This window comes from Phaethon lepturus, unplaced genomic scaffold, assembly GCF_000687285.1.
Source record: "Phaethon lepturus isolate BGI_N335 unplaced genomic scaffold, ASM68728v1 scaffold12829, whole genome shotgun sequence".
Classification (NCBI taxonomy): domain Eukaryota; kingdom Metazoa; phylum Chordata; class Aves; order Phaethontiformes; family Phaethontidae; genus Phaethon; species Phaethon lepturus.
The window spans coordinates 54,976-65,840 of record NW_010565598.1 but is presented as its reverse complement, the minus strand read 5'-3'; the positions used below and the strand labels follow the sequence as shown (position 1 = coordinate 65,840).

The following is a 10,865-nucleotide window of genomic DNA, read 5'->3' as shown; positions in this document are numbered from 1 at the left end:
AGGAAAGGTGGGGACGGGCTTGTTAGCAGGGGTGGTGGATTTAAACTAGAAGGGGGCAGATTTACAGTAGATCTATGGAAGAAATTTGTCATTACAAGCATGGTAAAACCCTGGTGCAGGTTCCCCAGAGACCTGTCGATGCCCCATCCCTGGAAACATCCCAGGTCAGGCTGGATGGGGCTCTGAGCAACCTGCTCTAGTTGAAGATGTCCCTGTTCACTGCAGGGGGGTTGGACTGGATGGCCTGGAAAGGTGTCTTCCAACTCAAACTATTCCATGATTCATCCTCATCACTGCAATTTGTATGTAACTGGTAAATAGCCGGCCAAATCTGTCCTCCATTGTATTTTTACTGTCTTACACTATCATCTCACCCAGCCAAATAAATCTACAGAATTACTCTGTTTCTGACAAACCCTTCCAAACCAGTGTCATCAGTTGACTAGTCAGGGAAGAAAAGCAGCTTTCACTTCAGAAATTGACAGTATTTACACAACACCTTTATAATCAAGTGAAGGAAGTGTGATGTAACACAGTTTTAAGTTATGTATAAAGGTTCTGAACTGGTTGGAAGCTGTAAGCAGAGCATTCAGCAGTAGTTCATCACACAAAAAAATGTTACAAACTGTGATTTGTGTGACTGAGCTGTCTACAGAGAAAGGACTAGGTAGGGCAGAAAAAAGATTAATCACCTTCTCCTCTAAGATGCAGTTTAATAGGGGCTGGGCAGTAATAGGTCAAGCAGTGATTTTATGGGATGATCTAAAATAAGAATTCAGGAGTACCAAGTTCATGCCAACAGCTGTGTCCTTACTAAGCTGTGTTAAGAGCACCACCTCTGGCTATTAAGTGTAGTACTTGTGACAGCCAGGAGCTCTTGGTCACAGCACTGGGCACCCACCTTCAAGAAAGCTGCCCCAGCTGGGGAGAGCAGGGCAGTAGAGAAAGCACCAGCTGCAGACCTAGAGGATATGTGACATTATTCTCATTGCATAACAACCCTGTTTACGTGATTAGTACAGATAGCTGTGTATGTACCTCATTAGTCTCATCAGTCAGTCTCAGTACTCTCTTATTCCTTAGTAGATCACTGCCAAGAAAAATTACAAATGGTGGTGCTGAAATACCCCATAATCAACTGCATATTGTACTTTACTTTTAACAGCTTTAGCATTACTTTCTTGCCCTGTGAGAGACATGTACAAATTAAGGCATGGCAGATATGTGCTAAAAAAATGACACCACATGAACATTTCAAAGTACATCATATGTGCAGACACTGTAAAAAACTTCCACAGCAGCCAAAGTTAGCCAGTTTCCATAAGGAGCTCATCTGCAGCTTGATTTATTTTAAAAACTTAATTTTCACTTATAAAAATAATAAAAATAATACTTATGGTAGACTTACAGTACACAAAAGACCAACCAATACCTATTTTATGAAATGGTTTAATGAATGCATGCATGTCTGATACAATGATCAATAAATTTACTGAATTCAAATTATTTACTGTTGTAAACATTTTACAAAAGCATTTGTGATTTATCTGGATATACAGTTCTTGACGGAAGAACTGAATCAGTGGCACATCAGAAAATAAAGCTGACAAGACCCATTCTGCATATTCTCTTTCAACATGATTCCAGCAAGAGAAACAGCATGGTATAAAAAAGTGTACAGTAAAGATTGTTGCTACCATAACATCAAATTCTGGAAACTGTAAATACAAGTTAAAGTGGTTGAAACAGTCAAAAGTCATAATTATTGTAACCAGTCAGAAATTACAGTAAGAAATGTTATCCAGTTACATGTAGCTGTCAAAACAACACATTTCTTTTCGTGTCAGTTGATAATTCTTTTCCAACAAGACAGCAAAACTTTGGCAATCAGAGGTGCTGAAAATAATTTTCAAAGTTCAAGACACAGTCACAGCATTTTCTTTGCGGAAGGTGAACCGTACACCAAGGCTCAGAGGTTGTGAAAACTGTTTCCAAGTGGAAAAAAAGTGCAAATGTCCTGCACAGATAGCTTAAAAAGCTGCTGGCACAATCATTCACCAACAGAATCTTTGTTTTCTTTTTGCATAGTTCACACATCACTGTGAATGTGACAGGGTGTGCTATTTTTGGCAAGAGCAAGAAGAAAGTGATACTGGTGTGGGTTGCCATGTTGGGCATGCTGGATCCATGCAGAATTCAGGTAGAGGGCTGCTACCTGGTGTTATTAGACACAGAATACTGATTTTGTTTTTGTTGAAGCAGTTCAGTAATAGCCAAAAGCTTCTTAAGAACGTGCTGTAGAGAGAGTCAGTAAAACCATACATTAGCAACTGGAACAGAAGAGTCTTGCTTGAGAAGCTTTTTCAGCACTAGCCTATCAGAGCTGCTAGTAGGTGGTTTAAAATGTATTTCAGATTAAAAAAAAGGGAAACAGCTGATTCCCTAGTCAATAAGACACTACATCAAAAGGGAAGTCTAAAACAGCATTATGAGCTTTCCCTCTCCACCCATGGATCTTTTGGCTGCTTTGTGGTTTAAGAGGGGAGGCTAAGAAAGTGTCCTGCTAAGACACTGCTGAGGTTTGCTAGAGAGTTTTCCATGTTTGTTTACAAATGTACTGGAAAACTAGGAAGTGGGAGGTATCAATAGAAAGCAAGGAAAAAGTAAATTCAGTTCTCAACTGGAAGAATAAGATCCTAAAACTAACGACCCCAGAGAGCCTGTCAGGAAGACAGAAATTGGGTGGTGGGTTTAGGCTTCCTCTAGAAATGAAAGCTGCCTCTGGCAGCTTTAAAAAAAAAAAACAACAAGTCTTTGGTTTTGTTGCATGAAGAAACAAAACTATGGAATAAGTATTTTACCTTTACAGCTAGCTCACCTCCTGGTGCAATGCATGTATTTTAAAATGTTTATCAGTCATACCGCTAGCCAGAAATACTACAAAAGGATCCCGATACTAAGGAGTGACTCAAGACATACTGTGATTTGTTCATTAACTTTCCTCTCTTACCTGCATTACACCTCGCTCATTACTGAGCGTCCGGAGTTCATCTGAGTGTGCCACACATATCTCGTGCAAGGCCGCCAGGTCACGAGACAGGTCAGTTCTAGAGTGCTCTGTAGTGTCTGGAAGCTCAGGAACATTCTTCAACAAAACAGAGGAGAGCAGAATTAGCGTGCTGAGTACCCGTGTACACAGGAAGATCAGTGACAGCTCTACAGCTCTGCAAACACAACTGTTTCACACTGCAAGGTTAGTCTTTCCAGCCCAGACCCCATCTCCCTGTTACGAACTATGCATTTCCTCCTGCCCGCAAGCGTGTCTTTTATGTGTATACTGCCATTTCTGCTCCTGCTAGAAGGGTTCTTACTAACATACCTAGTACTGCCACACTGCCACTGAGCTGACCAGAAAGCTACTGCACATAGAGAGTCATAACCTTCCCCTAAATGAGGGGAAATCCATCCATCAGGTTGCTTTTTTCCCATCTAAATGAGCAGCAACAAAAAAAAAGTTCAACAAAATCTGTAACTGTCAACTAACTCATTACACTGGTCATAAAACAGCAATATTGTAATTAAAACAGTAGATTAATCCAACGGTTATGTTCAAACCAACAGTTTAGAGAGACTTCATGCACAATCTGTTCTGTAAAGAAAACTGACAACATAATGTGCAGAAGTTGCAAATTTAACCAGAAAAAGGTGACATTTGGCAAGCAACCTGAATGCCACACTCATTATATCGTATCACAATTTTCTGAGATGCCTTCTAGATCACTTTTAAGGTATCAGTTCAGGAACATTTTTTTCATCTTGGTTTTTAAAATTAATTCTTGGTTTAAAAACGCACATAGATGACACGAGGTCCTAACAGCTGTTACAGCTGTCATACAGTAACAGTGTAAAAGAGTACAGTAACTGCAGTTCACTTTCAAACTACAGCATCTAGAATGCATGCAGTGACACATCTGGTAATGCATAACTGAAACTCAACCTAGTATTATTTAAAGCAAGAAATAATTTCCAGCTCTGGTCAAAACCATACGACAAATTATATATAAGAATTTTTATTTGAAAACATATTTTAAAATATTTGTATTTTTGGCCAAATTTTTAATCCTCATAGATGTTTGAGCTTCTCACATCTACAGAGGCACTCAACGAATAAAGATGACATTGGATGGTTTTAATGCTGTAGGACAGGCCAGCAATCTGCAGTTTCTAAACATGCATGAAGAACAATTTATTCAGTTACAAGCATTCCGAATGGTGTAGGAGTTGATGCATTTTTGAGCTACTAAGTAAAAAGTACGAAGAATTTTCATTTACAATGTTGCTATGTGACTTCCATTAAAGATTTTTTTAACCGCTTACCCCAAGTTCATCCAAGAACATGATCATGCGATGTTTGTTGCTCTTGATGAATGGATTTACACCCTCCATATATGGCTCCTGGTAATTTTTAAAAGTAGTCATTAGAACAAATCAGTGCCAAGATAATTGTCATACCTGAAGTGAACACAGCGCAGTCAGACAAGTGACACTGCAAAACAGTGTTATCTGGAGTAATTTTTTTTTTTTTTCAAGCGAGTTTCTGATCTCTTGTGTGCAGCCAGTCCAAAGACTCCAGAATTCGGTATTTTCTTACATCGAGAAGATTCAGGATCTTCGATTCAGAAATTTTCTTACACGTGCAGAGTGACATGAATTTGCATCAAGATGAATGTCTCTCAATGCCTAGCTGCAAACGTTCTACTTTCAAAAGTACGATCAGGAAGAAGTGCCCCCTTTCTGGTTCTTTCATGAACGCTTACATTCCAAATTATATGTGTCAGAGAAGTAACTTTATAATGCCAGCCTGAAGTCACTTTCATCAACCATGTTTTGGCCTAGGAACTGAGACAGACCAGCTATTGCTGGCATTCTTCTAGTGTTAATAATAGAAACTGTATTGAAAGCTGGGGCTTTTTAGTGCAGTATGTACACCTGATTTACAACATTAATTATGTCTAGCAATGTGAAAGAGAGTACAAATGGAAGGGGTACTCTGAAGTGCTCCACCACAGGAAACACCAATCTAAGGAGTATGTCAACACAGGGTGAGGTTGGCAGCTCTTAATTTGTTTCAGAATTGGATAATGTATACCAAGCTGGGAATTTAGGCCTGATTGTCTCCATCTGAAAGTTAATTACTATATATAGATAGAACCTGTGTGTGGAATGCATTTCAAGGCTGTGTACAGAAGCACACCAATATTACTGAAATACATCTCCCCCTTTGACATCAAATAAGGAATGGAAATGCCAAAAAAAGCCCGTCTTCTATTTAAGGCAGAATATGTATCCTTCCTATTCTTTCCCATCGCAGATTCCTGCTCTGGAAATTCTCAGTGGTCTTTTAGGTATGAATAGTCCAAAAGAAAATGCCCGTTTCACCATCACAGACACTTTCATTGTGGTGGGATGGCTGCCTGTCTTTTCTCTCCCGCTTCTCCCTGCTAACGCAGGAAATACTGGAGTATGACTGCTACCTTTTCTGTTGCAAACAGAAAAAAGACTGCTCCACAAACTTCATCGGTTGTCTTTGGAACAAACGCCTGCTGAGTTTATCTGTGTTCTCATAGCATTAACATATGGTTGCAACACACTCTGTAAGACCTGCTAGTATGGTTATTCGTTCATTGGTTATTTTAACAGACCATTGTTGGTGTTCCTACTACCAGACTGAAAGTCTCCATGGGATGTGCCATGTCATTAATGTGAGTTTCTAGATCACTTCCTCTGAAATGATGATGGCACCTCTTCCTAGTTCAGCCAGGCTATATGCTACTGCTGTAGTTCAGATCAACACCCAGTTTAGCTCTAAATGAAGAGGACAGAAGAAATTGCAGTAACGAGGCCTCCTTGCTGATGAGGACAAACAGGTCATGTGTCGGGCTTTGCATGAGAAAACAGCAGTAGATGTCTGCATGTATTGCATGTTGAAATGTACTGGGAACATAGTTCTAGGCTGTTCTGTGTTTGTAAAATTCCATTCACCTTAGCTCCAAATTCAACCAGATTTGCTAGATTCTGCACAGACTTGGCGACCAGCGTCAGTGTTCTTGCAGCAGTGGGGGAAGGAGAATCTGGCAGGAATACAAAGTAGAGAGTTATTGGCCATTCCATTTAAAACTAACAGTGGTCACATGAAAGCAAAACTCTTCTCTAATTCCTGTTTCTTCATGGAATAAAATACTTTTAATATTATAAGAGAACTGCATGTGGAAGATGTCACTTGTTGCAGTAAAACTTACATACTTGCTTTAGTAATGTCCACAAAAATATATTAGTATGAACATCTGATTTTGCCGTAATTGCATACGGAATCAGTATGCAAAATTAAGTCATGTTAATAAGAGTTAGGTGAAGCATGAACCATTTTCACAAAAACGAAATAGTTCTGTTGAAAGGAGGATTTTTTTTGTTGTTAGAACCCAAAAAAAATTAATTTACCTTTAGAATTAAAAAAAAAAAAGGCAGGTTTGCCTTTCGCCTTACTTGTGTATACACACATAAGTGGGCTCTGACAAGTTATACAGGTTATACTTTAAGTTACTGGCATCAGGAAAACAGTAATCATTGCATGCAATTGTGGCTTGTATTTCCATGGAATTGTGGTCACTTGCTGTACTTAACATTACACTCAACACTTTGTGTTAACAACTTCATCGGTTAAAACTTCCTTTTCCAACCGGTGATATTAACCAGTAGTGTCTTACAAAGTTCTTTTTCCCTCCAGTTACGGTCAATGACCTGGCTGGAAGCCAGGTTTGAAGTGTTCCAAAATTGACACGGCTATTACATAAGCTCTAAATTTTATAGTTCTTCATAAGAATGCTATATGCTTTTCATTGTCTACTTCTTTCTTTTGTGGTTCTTTCTTGCTCTTCCCCTCCAAAATCCACTGAAAAATAAGTTTAATTTTTCTTGCAGAGCTGGAGCTACACAACTAATGTCAGTTGTTCATCGCATCCAGTGCTTGGTACAATAGAAGCCTTTGAAGCAGCAGTGTTGGAAAACATTAGTAGCCTTGGAGTCTGCAACTTCAGGTTAGGAAAACTGATCTTAAGAAGTGAATTACTTTAAAAACCTCAAAGGTGCTTGAAACAAAGGATTTAACTTCTGAAACAAAGTTGGTTTTTTTCAGTCACAGTTGCCGAGGTGATTAGAATTGCTGCTGACACTGAGCCATACCTATACACCCATCCTTCAGAATACATTTTCCCCTGTTACAGGAAGAAGGTATGTTTGAAGCTTTGCTGCAAAAGAAGGACTGTCTCATCCCTTGTTTTGAACAGCTCTAAAAGCCGTGCAGGGCATCTGTAAGTTTACTGTAGCAGTAGTCAAGGATATTAGCTGGATGTACACGAGCAGGACTTTAACCCTCACAGACAAGTTTAAAAGGGTTTACTCAAATTTAGGGGTAACTTTTTACACTTGCAGACACAGTGCAACCCAAGTTAGGAGGTACCTAACTTGCAAATTACCTGAAAATAAGATAATCCTAAAGAAGGGATTACTGTGTACCAGGCCATGTTTCTCCAAAGCATGTATGGCAGTGATTACTGGGTGAGGGAAAGGAACTTTCTGTTCAATGCAGCCCTTCTCATTTAGTATAGCTTGAAGAGAGACAATAGAAAACATGCCACGTTGTCTTAAAAACTGTCTATGAATAAAGTGGGGGGGGGAGTAAAAAAGGTTTTCTGAAGCAGATTTCCGATTTCTTCCCATTTCCAAATTGGCATTCTACTGGTAAAAATCAAGAAACTGCTAGGGAGGGAAGGAAGAAGAGCAATGGCTAGTGTATCTAAATGGCCTCTATAGCTTGGGGTGATCTTTGCCAAGAAAAAAAAAAGGAAAACAAAGATGAAGCATAACATATGCAGACTTTTAAAACTAAGCAACTCTGATGTCCTAATATTTTAACCTTAGTAATAAGTTTTCAGTAGTTTATGCCTTTCCTTTTTTCCTCCCACAGAAGTTAAAAATGCCAACAAGACATTTCTAGGTGCTTCAGGCAACTGCCGTGGGGGAATGCATGCCCTCACCACTAAAGCTTCACAACAGGAAAGCCCCACGCCAACAGCATGTCAGATGTGTTCCCTGCTGTGTGCCACCATCCCAACCACCCCGTGAGCTGCTTGGGAGAATGCTGACAGTGGCCAGCATGGTGCCACAGGCCAGGACAGCAGTTGTGCCATCCTGTTCTTCCAAACAGGAATGTTCCCTGTTGCTGTTTTAGCTAACTACTACAGATGCACTCTACCAAGAGAGCATCAAAAAGCAGGCTAAGACCTTACGTGGTGAGAACATTCACTTGGGCAAGCCCCATGGGAACACTCCTATATGTATATGGCCTCAGAGTCATCCAGGATTACCATCTCGAGTTTGCACAACCCACCCTTTCTCAATGCCACCCTGCTCGCTCTCTCGTCTTTAAGATTCCGTATTTGAGATTGACTATACTTAAGGATCTCCCCTATGGCTGCAAGCTGTCAAAACAGGACGTTTGAACAAGTTACTCAAGCGTAATCTTCTAGGTGCACAAATGTTTTCCAAGCTCTGCAGACACATTTCCAACTTTATACATCTTGCTCATTTAAGAGATAGCATTGAATTTCAGCCATTAACTTTGGCATTGCATTGTATTTAAAGTGGTACCTGAAGATCACACATTCACATTTTTCACACTGCTAAAAATATATTCCACATTGCTACACTGTAAATCAAAATGGTATTATTAAATACCACAGTGCAAGTTTTTCTGGACCTTAAAATTACATTGGGGATAATCACAATCTAACCTCTGGGGGTGAAAAGCATATGCTGGCTCCTTATGGAGAAGTCAAGTGACACAGATAACATGATTTTGGACACAGTGTTCAAAAAACTTTCCATTTTGCTACATTAGACACTACAGTAATTTCATGCCTACTACTTTATAAAGTATGAATTAAATCTGAAGCATATAGTCACCTGAGATGATATCAAACATCCTTGGGTTCAGGATAGCAGGACAAATCAGTCGAAGAAAAACAAAGCCACTGAAATGGGAAGAACATTGTATTTTGTTCAGTAAAACTAAAGAACTAATGTAAAATTGTGTAGTCTTTAAGGATTCAAGTTCGCATGGAAACTTTCTGAAACAGACACCAACCAACCAGCCTGCACTCTGTTTAAGAATATCATGCTATGACTTCAACAATGATAAAAGCTGAAGGAATAGGCATATTGATTTCCCAGTGGGAAGAACTTAATTGTAAAGTTATAGTGAAGCCAATGTCAGACCATGCAGGTTTGAAAAAGGAGAAGCCCCTGGTCTCTGACCTCCCCAAGTTTTCCCACTGTCTGCTGCACCAAGGCATGCATCCCACAGCCATCCACTCCCCCAAGCCAAGGTAAGGAAGAGCACAGGAGCGGGTGGGCAAGGGGATCCTCTCTTTTGGCAGTAACACAGCCATAGGTCAGCTTGAGCCGATCCGTATCTCGGTGACAGTATGCTACAGTAGAAAATTAATAAGGGATCTGCTACTTTCCTCCACAAAGTAATTGCTGTCATCTAGAATGCTGGGAAAAAAATGCTCTGTTTTGACTACAGAACTAGGAACTCGTTCAACAGAAACCCAGAATAGGTTTCAGTAGCATGAGAAAAATCTTAACTTTCTGTTCATAGCAGAAGCAAAAAACATCCAGCTCAGGTTAACATCAATTCTGGCTAATTGCTATACAATGAAGTGCTATATGGACCAACTAAAGCAATCTAAATCATCTTTAATTTTGTTCAGAGTGCTTGGGCACTACCAGCAGACTGGTTTTTATTACAGCAGTACCAAAGCCTGACCACTTAGAAGTAAGGGGACCTTACACTACTTTGCCCATTGACAAGTACACAGTGATCATAATGTCCATATTACTTGAAAATGACACACATAGAAGGGAGGTAAACACACCCAAGACACCCAGTATGTACCGTAACGGATGTTTCTCGCTTATCCAAGAATTACGGGCTGGTAAGACAACGGTTCTTGGACATAAATGAAGGTAAAATATTTTCTATGGTGTGAATTTAAAGCTATGAGGAAGTAATTTTGAAGTCATGGCATATACACCAATTCCTTTTTTAAAGGGCCCAAAGTTGAAAGCCAGTGAGGTATGAATTTAGAATCTACCTTGCTGATGCAGAAGATGTGGTGCTTCTTACCATAGGCAACCTCCCTAAATTAAGAATGAACCAATATCTATGTGGGGCTTTTACAACCAGAGAGGAATGCCAGCACCTTCCTACTGATACAGTAGGGAAGATACCCAGACGTCTGAAAACTGTCCCATCTGGCTCTGAATATTTAATCATTCTTGGACCAAAAATAGTGCAATAAAAGATAATAATAATCAATGAAGGCTCTGGGACTCTGTACTCCAGAGAAAAATCACTAGTATCCACTTGTAAAAACTAGTATCACAAGAGCAAGGGATTCAGTATTTATAACATCCAGTGGAGACCTCTGGAAAATCCTGCATGTGAGCTGTGTCCACTAAGGAAAGCCACATGGTGTTCTCTGGAGCAGGGAAAGAACAGAAAGAGGTAGGATATGCTCTACAGCCTTCTGGTAGGTCAGCCTCTCAAAGTAAGAGCAGCCTCCATTTGAAGGCAATGCCCTTGCATGGTACCCTGCATAAGGCTTCTGGCATCAAAATGATAAACACAAGCCAAAGGCAAATCCTCTGAAAGACTCCCTCCATGGGAGATTAAGCTCAGCAAATCACCTGACTGCCAGACACTGCAAAAAAGGAAAGATGTGGCTCTGATACACTTAACACCC

General features: G+C 39.9%; 1 protein-coding gene across 1 annotated transcript in view; it reads right to left on the bottom strand.

Annotated features, from left to right (window-relative positions):
- Nucleotides 1-1,573: 1,573 nt before the first annotated feature.
- The window catches only part of RASA1 (RAS p21 protein activator (GTPase activating protein) 1), a 58,343-nt gene continuing 49,051 nt past the window's right edge, over nt 1,574-10,865 (bottom strand). Inside the window, exons 21-25 of the mRNA XM_010295238.1 lie at nt 9,022-9,089; nt 6,043-6,131; nt 4,378-4,455; nt 3,011-3,145; nt 1,574-2,295 (exon numbers count right to left, since the gene is read on the bottom strand). Coding sequence (XP_010293540.1) covers nt 2,212-2,295; nt 3,011-3,145; nt 4,378-4,455; nt 6,043-6,131; nt 9,022-9,089 — 454 coding nt within the window. The 3' untranslated portion in view covers nt 1,574-2,211. The remainder of the gene's footprint in view (nt 2,296-3,010; nt 3,146-4,377; nt 4,456-6,042; nt 6,132-9,021; nt 9,090-10,865) is intronic.